Source organism: Barbus barbus, assembly GCF_936440315.1.
Source record: "Barbus barbus genome assembly, chromosome: 19".
NCBI lineage: Eukaryota > Metazoa > Chordata > Actinopteri > Cypriniformes > Cyprinidae > Barbus > Barbus barbus.
Window position 1 is genome coordinate 15,757,635 of NC_136747.1, and position 13,557 is coordinate 15,771,191.

Below are 13,557 nucleotides of genomic sequence, written 5' to 3' on the forward strand. Positions count from 1 at the left end.
GAAAATTCTGTGGCAGCTTCTTTGGTGCTGTGTGTTTGTCTTACCTGCACACAATAACGCATTTACAACACCAAATTCATCTGTGAGGTTTCTGATGTCCCATGTAGCAGTTTAGCAGCCGTACATATGATGTCACTCCAAACTTTGAAGTAAATGACGTCATACATACGACCACCAGGCCACCACCCAAGTCAGTCAGGAAAACCATTTGTCCTTCAATAGAAACTGAATGTCAATAATGGGTAACATCACGTTTCAGAAACGTTAGCTTTTTTAAGTCTTATAGAAAAAAGTATGGTATTTAATTTAGTAAACTTTTTAGACTTGTATTTACACCCATTAAAACCAATCCACACCCTTGCTCTCAGTTTTTGTTGTTTAGTCTAGCTTTAATTAAATGCCATTTCCCATTATACTTTTAAATGTGATGTGCTATTCTGCAAGCTCATTACTATTCCACTAAGTTAGATTTATATGCAGTCATGGGAAAGTAGCTTCAAGGTCAAAAATAAACAGAGAGGACTTAGACATATTAATGTCCGCATACAATTAGCAAAGTATGCTGTTGGCTTGTTTGTGACAACAGTTGCAGTGTTAACATGGTGCTAACGTACTACATGCAGAGGGCTTCATATGCTCCCATTTCATCATTCTGACACAGAGCCAGCTGCTCTGATACCAGCATTGATGGAACTCTGTGGAGCCACCATTTCATGCCTCAGGAGTTCTGTGGGTTTTCAGGTCACCTCCGCTTGTAATTACCAAACTGCAGCAATTAGTGAGTAATGGATTTTTCTACTGGATAGTTTGGGGCTAGGGGTGGGGTAATCAGGAGAGAAATCATCTAATGACAGTTCGCACGAAAAAAAAAAAACTTTAGTGTCCAGTCAAAGTTTTAGCAACTGTAAGTTCAAATGGGCTAAATGTCAAATTCTAAGTACAAGTATGTATTTCAGACTAATTTCACCACAAATGCATAAATATGTATTAACAATGAATGTGATGTTACAGTCCACTCACCAAGATAAATGATGTCAAAAGCCATAGGGTCTCTTGCCAACCCATGCTCTCAGATCCTGACTTTATCTGTGAACACAAAAAAAGTATTACAAAAATTTTATTAAAAATGCAACAGACTGAATTTGAAGTTGACTTTAAAGAAAATAAAAAAATTAATTGAGAAAATGTTTTATTATATATTTGAAAATGGGAATATTTGGGGGGGGGGGGGGGGGGTTAGAAATAATCAAAATTACAATTTTGTTCTTCGATTGGGGGGGGTGCTAAGAATATAAGACATCATGAAATTCTAAACTGAAAAAACTCCTAGGCAATATAGATCAACTTTACTAATGGTAAATATTCCACTTTAGTAGACAGTTCCTATATCCTTGATTTAGTAGACACTTTGAATTACTTGAAACACACAATACACTACTAATGGTAAACTATCATTGTCACAGTTTGACTTAAACCATATAATGGTGTAGTTCCTTATGACAGTACCAGCCATTGCTGAGTAATTTGGTTTTATATACTTGCCAAAGTCATTTTATCCTCCAATTTGGCTCTTGGCGACTGTTATTTTTGGACCCTGAGTATGATATATCAAAACTAGACTCTGGCTGTTAACCTACAGGACTGACATGTCAAAACTGCTTTTATTAGCCTTGAGTGTCATGTAACATTTTTATACAAAATTGTAGGTCAAACAGTCTCTGCCAACAGACCAACAATAATATGCTAACCCATGCTAACAGTTTACCATCTGTATTCTCTACTCTGTCAGCACTTGATCAACAGAAAATTCTATCGCAATAAAGCAGAGGGGTGAGGAAGAGAAAAACACATTAAAGATGTTTTATCATTTTGTTGTCACCGTAACACGTTGTGTTTTCAGTTCAGTAGCTAAGATTGTAATTAGCATTCCCTTCCACCTCTTTTTCTCATGCAATTTAAAACTCGCTTGCTGTCCTATGTAACTAGGTTTCAGAATGTATGCTCTCAACACCTCTCTTCAGATCACAGTGGGGATATTTCTCTGATAGACAGACAGACAGGTACCAGGAATAGCTAATGAACCTCTGGATCCACTCAGCTGTGTTGACATTACTTCAGATTAACAGCAGCCAAGTCTCCACAAACTGCCCTGGTGTGCATGTAGTTTGAGTGCTGATTTATTGGGATGTGGAGTGTATGTACCACCTCAGGCCTCTTACTATGTTCTGTCACAACACATATCACGTTTAGAGAAGATATTTGGCTCAAAAATTACTCTGTTTTTCTTTCCAACCTGGAGGATTCCAACCAAAAATGGGCCATTATTTTAAGAACAAAAAAGAACAGCCCGAATCACTTCAACTCCTTATGCAACCAATTTTTGGGCATGCAGTTCAACACACAAAATGCCTTTAAAACGCATGATGCATCTGTTCAAGTGGAGGAAAAGTTGCCATATTTAGTTTTTATAAAGCAGCACGCAGTCTATAGTACAGTTCTAATGTAGAGTTGTCAAAATGAACACACTAATGTATGAAATTACTGTTAACTTACAATGAGGTTCCATTTGGAAACATTAGTTAACTGAATCAGTTAATATTAATAATAAAATATTGTATTATTAATCTTAGTTAATGCTAATTTCAAATGCAATATTAAAATCAAAATTTGTATGTTAATATTACTTTATGGACCCGTGCTACCATAAACTAACAATGAATAGTTCTAACGTTAACAAGGATGAATAAATACTTTAACAGTTAATGCATTAACTAATGGTAACTAATGGGACCTTACTGTAAAGTGTTACTGTTGATCACAGTTAACAAATTTATTCAGTTACACATTTCATCTTGTTCTAACTGTTGTTAGCATAATTTTTAGACATTTTGTTTTAATCATTTGGGACTTTTTATTGACTTCTTTTGTTTTTAATACTGACCTAATGACCTTTCTGTATTTTCATTAAAACTCTATTTAGCATGTTTACTAAGCTGTTTACCCAAACATCAATGTAGGTGATTTAAGGTTTAACCATCATTGTGGGGGATTTTAATCATACACGCAGCCCACAAGTCCCTAGCGGACCATGCATTTCTCAGAAAATGGGGTAAGACATTGTTTACAGGTCATTTATTTATAAACCGAACCCAGACGGAACACTTAACGAAAGCCATTTACGTTCTTTATATGGTGAAATATTATTTTCTATTTAATATTTCCTATTCCTGTGTGGAATAGGAAATATTTCCTGTGTGTTTGCAGGTTTGTTTATGGATGAGACAAGTAGTCGATATTGCATAAATCTGTTTCCTTTCAGTGTCAGTATATAAATATGCAGATGTATTTCCGCTTTGAGTGTCATCCACACAATCTGCAGAACCTAATAATTGCACATTATTTAGCTTAAAAAGAAACAAAATTGCCCTATTATGAGAGTGCAGGAGGTCGGTTGTTTTTTAAATGCCTGCCAGTATCTGGATGGAACTTAGCCAAGATAGGAAAAGGACATGGAGGCTGAGAATGGATCCCAGTCTTTGGATTCAGCTCCATATAAGTTCTGGTTATTAGCCAAGGTAATTATTGTTCCTCCGTGAGGATGAATTAAAGCTTTTCTTCATTAAAACTCATCATGTTTACCAATAGGATGGGTATTCCCTAAGGAAGCAACAGATTGAAGATTCAAACGTTACTTTGGAAGTAAGATCTGGAATTACAAAATGGATGTTGAATTAGTAACCAAGACCAGACATTACTCATTAAAGTTTTTTTTAGAATGAAGGATCCAAGATGGCACTCACTCTTCCCTGAAAGGCTTTCAGAAATATTAATAATGTTTGTTTTGAAAAATGACTTTTAATCCTTTGGTGACTGCAAAACCCAAATCCTCTGTGTCCACTTCCTTAAATCTCCATAAAATGGCTTAGTGAGGACTGATATGTGATTAACCAGTTATTTTTACATAATCTCTAGCATACTTTGTTCTAATTGAGGATTTCTGCTTTGAAATGTTCTTCGTAAAATGACCAAAAAAAACCTTTATATTTGACCCTTTCCGTTGGAAACCGCTGTAGTGTACTAGTTTCAGGTCTCATGTTGCACTGCAAAGTTTTTCTTTTTACAAAATAATAGTTTGCTTGTAAATACTGTATGTTCACATACTGTGAAAATACATTTCACAGCAATGTGAAAATATACATGAGGAAAATGCTTTATTTACCGTTTTACTAACTCATTTCATCAGCATCTTCGTACACTAAAAATATTGGTCTAGGATTTACTTTGAAACAATTTTCACTCAGATTTAGCAAAGTTTCACAAATAATTACATAGAAGCAGCACAAGCAGCACAATTAATTAAATATGCAATTTTGAAGTAGAAGCACTGAAAGTGTCTTTTTGTAGAATGTACTCTGATAATCTTTATTTACAACTTCAAAAAATTATTTTTAGTGTATTTATAGCCAGTGTAGCTCATCCACAGCGACCACTTTTATTCTAAAACCTTCCAAATCATACAGCGCAATATTGCCAAAAACTTTACATTAAAACTATACTGTATCAAAATGATTAATTTCAAACAATATATCAATAATATCACACTATATCAGATTTTTGATAGATCATTTTCAGAATATAAGAAGTGCTTATCTGTGAAAAATTTACCCCTGCAATGCTATGGGTTAGTAAAACTGGGTTAATAATGGTATAATTAATCTACCCCAAATTTAGCATGGTAAAGCAAAACGCAAAATAGATAAACAGGATGAATGCATTGTTAATAAAATTCCTTTAAGGATAGTATCATTTATGGATGCCTTGAGACCACAAAATTGGTCGAGACTACAAAGTGAATATTCTAGTGTCAAATTTCCACGTATTTAAGTTAATTGCTAAATGTTAATATATATATATATATATATATATATATATATATATACACCCAGGATAACTAAGCCACCTCACTTTATTTGACTCATTTCCCCTTTCCTACTTTACTACTGTTAGACTTTCTCATCCTTAATGTGCAATGACAAAAATCATCCAACACAATGAAAAGTGAGGCTGAAAGGAAAGCAGAACAAGGCTCCTTTCAACTTCTCTAGAACCTCCCTTGGGATTGTTCCTACAAAAAAATCCCCCTCTATAAACAAGATAGATTTGGGGGGAAGACAAGTATGATCTACATCAATATTGTCTCCCATTTACTAAAATAAGGCATAAGTGAATTGTGAGCCATTACAGTCAACGGTGACAGAGCACCTCAGTGTGGCAAAAGCACGCTGGTATGAACGTTTAGTGGTATTGTGAAATGCTGTCATGATGCCAGGGCTTTCAAGTCCAATGGCATGCAAACTCAAGGTTGTTTCTTCCATGAGCTATTAAGCCAGCACTTTTTCTCTCTGTAATATCGAACTTTCCTGAGAGCCTCATTTGTACTCTCAAAATCTGACCTTGTACTATGCATCAGGTCAAAAAAGAGAAAATATCTAACCTGCTGAAATACAGCTGAAACACAAGCGCATGAGGGCATCTAGGGTGTTTTGGTATATGAGAAGCACTACATTCTGACTCATTAACCCGGCTAATTCTGTCAGAGAGTGAGATCCCCCTGTACAGCAATAAGCCATTAGCTGGCTTTAATAGGTGTCATATTTATATAGCGCCAAAATGGACTGGAGTGATATCAAACAAGAGGAAAGCAAAATGCACTCTGAGGGATATCCATAATACAGAGAGCACTTAAAATGCTGTGGCACCACTGCGTACTCTGCTATTCCCGGATTTGGACCTTAGGGCTGCGAGCAGTAATGTGAATCAAGTGTAGACACAGGTACAGGTATGGTGTTGTGGTTTTCCTGGACTCTTTAATCCTGCTCAATGCTAGGACTATAGGGTTTTGTTGAACTGTATACCTTTGAGGAGACTGTTGTTTGGAGTTTACTGAAAATCCTCAATTGCAATATTTTGAGCTTTGTATATATGGGTGAAATCTGTCAGCTGTTTATTACATTTTAAAAAAGATTTTTCATAGTCATAAATAAAACAATGTTTATTGTAGTATGTGATAACACTTTAGTATAGGGACCAGTTCTCACTATTAACTAGTTGCTTACCAACAAGCCTATTATTAACATTCTGGCTGTTTATTAATAGGCTACTTATAACACATTTATTCTACATGAACATATTCTACAGCCCTAGTCCTACCCAACACCTAAACCAACTACTACCTTAAAACTTATTAATAAGCGGCAAAATTTGAGTTTATTGAGGCAAAATTTGTAGTTAATGGTTTGTTAATAGTAAGAATTAGACCTTAAAATAAAGTGTGACTTGTAAATGTTTTACAAGAAAATAAAATTTCAGTCCTTCTACTTCAAAATGAGTTACTTTCCATTCCTTTATAATTATCTGTGACATTTCTGAGTGAAAATTTTACCAAAGTAAAATATTTTCAGTGTACAGTATGTCTGCAAATGAAATTAAATTCTATATGATTCTACGACCTAATAATTATAATTATTAGGACATGACATTCTCATTAATTAGTCCAAAAACATGTCTGTTCAAATTATGGAATCATTTTTATTGGGGACTTTATGTATGAGTAATTATGTATGTTTGTGACTAATGTGTTAACTATTTTAACACTTTTTTTTTTAAATAATTAATCATATTAAATTAACATGCTTGTCGGTTCAGATAATACAGTACATATTGCATTTATTTATTACATTTCATGTTCTATACCAATTAATCAGCCATTCCAGTGTGACTTTGAGAACAAAAATTGTCATCTTTCTCTAGCCAGCAGTTTTTCACCTGTAATGTTTGCAGGTAATTCACACCCTGTCAAAGAGATATGCCATGTGATGACACAATCAACATCATATAAGATAGCCAAGGTTTCTTATGACCTTGTCCTCAGCCTCCCCTCAGGATAGAAGCCCACTAAGATAAGTCTCCTATGGATGTTTATATTCCATCTGGTGCTGCACAATATACCTCTTTACCTGGCAGGATTGATGACTTCAGTTTCCCACATGTGTATATAGACTAGCGATTATGCTGTTGAAACCTCCATCATCAAACAGAATCTGCCGTGTCTGTGCTTCCACACAATTTAACCTTCAAACTGCAGTTGTGTGTTTTCAGTGAAGGGAAGTCATGCACCTCTTCCCAGGCTCAGCCAGCACCTTCTGATTCCTGGGTCTATGTATATATATATATATATATATATATATATAGATATATATATATATATATATCTTCTCCAAATCGAGCCCTCTGGTGTGACGAGGTGTGTTAGCAGTAGCACTTAATCCATCTTGGCCATCGAGACTGGACCCAGCCAAGTGCCACATGCGCTCTAGCTGTTCTTAACAGAAACCCAACAAGCAGGCGTTCCCAGACAACGGCCAGGTGTGAGAAGACGGCTGGCAGTAAAGCTAAACAGGAATAAAACGAAATGGAGAAGGGGGAACCGCATGGATAAAAATGGCCCATATTTTATGGTCCCAGAGTCCCGTTTGCTTTATGAGGGACATACAGAACAGTTTAAACATACATACAGTTTAAAGAGGAATTTTAGACTGAGTCTCTGTAGTCACTATGTTTCATGCCTCATGATCATTCACAACAGCAAATTAGATTTGTACATTATTTTTCACAGTAAAGGTTGAGAATATAATAATATATAATACAGGATTCAGTTATAAAACTCTGTCCTCAATTTTTCGCATTAAATGTCTGCCTGTGGGAATCCAATGGAGCAAAAACGATGAGACACAACGATACTATATTCATTAAATCTATAAATGAATTCTATATGAGCTCTCTAAATGAGCTGTGTCCCAAATGATGTACAGTAAATTTATGCACTTATGCTATGTATTTTTGATGGTGGAACATAAAATTAGTCTATAAAATAACTGGAAATAACTGTTACCCACTCTTAATCTGTTTACTGAACCTTTATAACAATAAAAGAATAAATATACAGGAGAATAGAAACAAATATTTTACCCCAACCCAAATACAAAACTAAATTACACACACAAAAAAGCCCTCAATACGTAATTATATAGTGTCAATTATGTATATAATAAACTTGAATCAGAGTTAAGAAACAAAAAAATAAAAGTAATCACCCATGTACATAATATACAAAAATATGTGCATTGTATGTACAGAGCACCATCACCTGAGTTCTAATGAGCACACCTGCACATCATCATCACCTCATCAAGTCACTCCATAAAACCACACACCTCACCACAGGCTGACGTCCGGTCTCGTTCGTACGAAGTGGACTCCTTCATGTTAATGCTGATCACCGCAACTCTTGGTGAGTGCCATTCAACCTATCTCTCAGAATATGAAGCCACTCACAGCTGAAGTATTGCTTACTGCCTCTGATGTGTCCATTCCAGTGCAAGCCCTTCTTGACTCCGGTTCCGCCGGCAACTTCATCTCCGGAAGCCTCTGCCGCCAACTCAAACTCCCGACCGTTGCGAACCAAACCACCTACCAGATCCACTCGATAACCGGGAAGCCCATTGGACGAACCCTCGTTCGATATAGTGCTGGTCCGGTTCATATAAGGTTTGGACAACTACACAAAGAAGACATTACACTACTGGTTCTGGAGGGAGCGCACACGGATATCGTCCTTGGACGCCCCTGGTTTGTGTAGCATGAACCTCACATTTATTGGCGCACCAGGGAGGTCCTGAAGTGGGGCACCCAATGTTTTCCTGGTTGCTTTCCAAGGATCCCGCAACCACTCAACCAGGCCATTTCCAAGATCCCTGTGAATTCGACCACTGTAGAAAGTCCTATCGAAAAACAATCTGTTGACATCCCTGCCTGTTATGCCCCCTTCAGTGACGTATTCAGCCTGAAGAAGGCCTCCAAACTACCTCCTCATCGGCCATGGGACTGTGCGATCGATTTTGCCAGGTGAGCCAGTGCCCAAGGGTAAGATTTACCCTCTCTCACTTCCGGAGCAGAAGGCCATGAAGGAGTATATCGACGAGGCTTTAAAGCAAGGTTACATCTGTCCGTCTACCTCCCCTGCTGCTTCGAGCTTTTTCTTTGTGGCCAAGAAGGACGAAGGCTTGCGGCCTTGCATAGACTACTGGGCTTTAAACAAGATCACTGTGAAATTTCGCTATCCCCTTCCTCTCGTCCCAGCAGCCCTGGAACATCTTCGTGGTGCCACCATTTTCACGAAGCTAGACCTCCGCAGCGCGTACAACCTCATCCGGATATGTGAGGGGGACGAGTGGAAGACAGCCTTCGTTACACCCACCGGTCACTACGAATACCTGGTAATGCCGTATGGCCTTGTCAACGCCCCCTCCGTATTCCAGGACTTTATGCAAGAGGTGCTCCGGGAGTATCTCCACAGGTTCGTCCTAGTCTACATCAATGATATTCTCATCTACTCCCGGAGCTTGGCTGAACATCGCCACCACGTTGCGGAGGTCTTACAGCAACTCAGGAAGTTTCATCTGTTCCTCAAAGCCGAGAAATGGTCATTCCATCGACCCTCCTTGCACTTCCTGGGTTATATATTCGACAGTGGTGGCATCTGAATGGACGAGCCGAAGGTGGAGGCCATACGAACCTGGCCATACCCTCCACAATTAAAGAGCTCCAGAGGTTTTTAGGCTTTGCCAATTTTTATAGAAGATTCATCCAGGATTACAGCACCATTTCCAGTCCCCTCACCAACCTGCTCAGAAAAAGGCCCAAGTCTCTGTCCTGCACTCCAGCTGACACGGAGGTCTTCGAGAGGTTAAAGGAAGCCTTTACCCACGCTCCTATCCTCGTGCACCCTGACCCCCTGAAACCCTTCATTGTGGAGGTCGATGCCTCCACTTCTGGAGTAGGAGCCGTACTATCTCAGCAGCAGGGGACCCCGACCAAGCTCCATCCATGTGCCTTCTTTTCCAAAAAGTTCAGCCCGGCGGAAAAGAATTATGACATCGGCAATAGGGAACTCTTAGCTATCAAGCTCGCCCTTGAGGAATGGAGGCATTGGCTGGAAGGTGCTCAACATCCTTTCACTGTACTAACAGACCATAAGAATCTGCAATACCTGAGAGAGGCCAAACGACTCAACCCCCGTCAGGCACGTTGGGCCCTCTTTTTCACCCGTTTCAATTTTACTATCACATACCGTCCTGGATCCCATAATGTCAAGGCAGAAGCTCTGTCCCGCATTCACGCTCCTGAAGAAATCGACAAAGTTCCTGAAACTATCATCCCAGAAAAGATCTTCACCTGCCCCATCCAGTGGAACTCAGACCCAACCACTCCTGCCAATGTCTCCACCGCCACGCCGCCGGGCTGTCCTCCTGGTAAACAATATATTCCCAGACTACAACGCACTGCCATAATCCGCTCTACTCACGATTCTCTGGGCACTGGCCACCCAGGGACCAACAGTACCCTCTTGCTATTGAAGGATTGTTACTGGTGGCCCAACATGGCCAGGGACGTGAGAAGGTTCGTTCAGGGATGCGCGGAGTGTGCCATGTCCAAAAGTCCTCGCCACCTACCAGCAGGCAAACTCCTCCCGCTGCCCGTTCCCAATCATCCATGGTCACATCTGGGAGTAGACTTCGTCACCGACCTGCCAGTATCAGACGTAATACTTGTATCTTTGTAATTGTGGATCGATTCTCCAAGTCCTGTCGTTTGCTTCCCCTAAAGGGTCTGCCCACCGCCATGGAAACAGCGGAGCTCCTCTTCAATCATGTGTTCAGGTACTTTGGCATTCCTGAAGACATTGTGTTGGATAGAGGTCCACAATTTATTTCCAGAGTTTGGAAAGGCTTTTTAAAACTCCTAAATGTGACCGTGAGTCTGTCGTCCGGCTGTCACCCACAGACCAATGGGCAGACGGAGAGGAAGATCCAGGAAATTGGCCGCTTCCTGCGAACCTTCTGCCACAGCCACCAGGACTCCTGGAAGCAGTTTATTGGCTGGGCCGAGAACGCCCAGAACTCGTTACGTCAAACTGCTACTGGACTCACTCCCTTCCAGTGAGTGCTCGGCTACCAGCCGCCACTATTCCCTTGGTCAGGGGAACCTTCAGAAGTGCCTGCGGTGGACTACTGGTTCCGGGAGAGCGAGAGGGTCTGGGACGATGCTCACCATCAGCTCCAGCGAGCAGTACGCAGGCGCAAGATGACAGCGGAACTTCGAAGGTCCGAAGCCCAGCAATACCAACCGGGACAGAAGGGCTGGCTGTCAACGAGGGACATCAAGCTGCGCCTGCCCTGCAAGAAGCTGAGTTCCAGATATGTTGGTCCCTTCACCATAGTTAAACAAATCAACCCGGTCACCTTCCAGTTGCAGCTACCCCCACATTATCGTATTAATTCTACCTTTCACGTATCACTCCTGAAACCTTACCACTCTCCTGTTTCTCCCTCCACAGAACCTGGTCCGAGTGAGGAACCCCCTCTCCCATTAATCCTGGAGGACGGAGCGATTTACAAGGTTAAGGAGATCTTGGACTCCCGGTGTCGTGGTGGCCGCTTGGAGTACCTGGTGGACTGGGAAGATTATGGCCCAGAAGAGAGATCATGGGTTCCCAGAGATGACATCTTGGACCCGACATTACTGGAGGAATTCCATACAACCTATCCTGACCGTCCATGTCCCAGAGGAAGGGGTAGGACACCACGACGTCGGGGCTTTCGGCCCTCTGGAGCGGGCCATGGAGAGGGGGGTAATGTCACAGATCGACCAGGCTCTCAATCCAGCCAATCACAGCGAGCACCATCACCTGAGTTCTAATGAGCACACCTGCACATCATCATCACCTCATCAAGTCACTCCATAAAACCACACACCTCACCACAGGCTGACGTCCGGTCTCGTTCGTACGAAGTGGACTCCTTCATGTTAATGCTGATACCTACCTGTTACTTACCTCTGTGAACTTACCTCTTGTTCTCTCTCCGAGTGATGTCATCCGTGTCCTGGATCCCTGTTTGTCCTTCCTGGAGCTTCACGACAAAGCGTCGAGGTGTGTGGTTCCCATTCATCCACGAGCTCCTGTCAGAAAACACCACGGTTCAGTGAAAGTCTCATCCCCATCATTCTACATCTCTGCATCTGATACTTACCGTTGATATCTTCTGCCTTTGCTCATCTGTCCAATAAACCTTACCTTTTTATATCCTGAGTGTTCCGTCTGCTTCTGTAACAACTTGTACTTAATACACTTTTGATCAAAATCATGTCACGAGCATATGAACATCATAATGATTAGATTTACAGGTTACAGAAGAAGAATTTGCATAATCCGAAAAAAATAAATAAATAAAAGGATGCCAAGTTTCAGAAAATATGCCAGTATCGCCCTACAGCACCAATTGTTATTCCTGATATCAGGTTAGGCTGCTACATATTTATTTAATATTGTATAATCAACTAAAGTTAGTTAAGTTTTAGTTTTAGTATTTCACTGACTTGATTAACATGACCTCTAACAGAGGTGAAGTTGGTGCTTTTTTCATGGAAGCATGAAATTGATCAAAAGTGTTAAGAAATGTATGATGTTCTAAAATATTATTAATATAGTATTATATATATATATATATATATATATATATATTATTTCAAATTACTGACTTAAATGACTAAATGCAATAATAGGAAATGTTTCTTGAGCAGCAAATTATAATATTTTATTTCATGGTTGCTTAATAATTCAATGGTTGCTTAATAATATTTCACAATATTTGTTTTATTGTTTTTTTATCAAATACATACAGCCTTAGTAAGCATAACTTTCAAAAACATTGCACAATTTTATCGACCTCAAATCAACTATTGAACGATAGTGAATGTATCTGTAAAATACCTGCTACTACTGTGTTAAACTTAATTATTTACAACAAAGGCAATCATGCAGGTAATGAAAGTAATTTGAACAAGTGAATGAACAATCATAAATTAAAAATGATTAATCAGATGAAAAACAACTGTTATGTTAGGAATAATTATTGAAAAAAAACAAATGAATTATTATGAATACAATGGTTAATCTTATTATTAATTATTTTCATCCAATAAAACAGAGCAGGACTTCCCAGGCTTTTTTCAAATCAAACACAAAATGCCCCAAACAGATAATCCTGACCTCCTCAGTGCACTGATATCATGTTAAAGTCAAATGGCTTAACCAAATTAAGTGATAACCTTGCCGTTTGACTCATATTTCTGGGGCGTGTGCAGTTTGTTGAGGTTTGAGAGTGAGAAAACATTGTGTAGCAGATAAATCAATGATACGCCAGCACCCTTCGATGAGAGACCTACACTTTATATCGAGCAAAATGGGAAGGTGGCTCATCCTTCTCTTCAATTCATGCCTTTTGAACTTCCTCAGCGAGCCCTTGATTTTTATCTCAATTGTTGTGACCTCTCTTCACAGCAGCAAAAAGCACTGCCACAGAGAACAGATACGGCTATGGAGCTGTTACTAGGCCACGCAAATGCCAGGCTGTCAAGAGGAGAAAATAAGAGTGGGTG

At 39.6% G+C, this 13,557-nt stretch overlaps 1 protein-coding gene across 1 annotated transcript in view; it reads right to left on the bottom strand.

The window, feature by feature from the left end:
* Window positions 1–13,557, bottom strand: part of calcr (calcitonin receptor) — a 47,091-nt gene that overhangs the window by 23,477 nt on the left and 10,057 nt on the right. Inside the window, exon 2 of the mRNA XM_079441962.1 lies at window positions 1,021–1,086. Within this exon, the coding sequence (XP_079298088.1) occupies window positions 1,021–1,065 (45 nt within the window). The 5' untranslated portion in view covers window positions 1,066–1,086. The remainder of the gene's footprint in view (window positions 1–1,020; window positions 1,087–13,557) is intronic.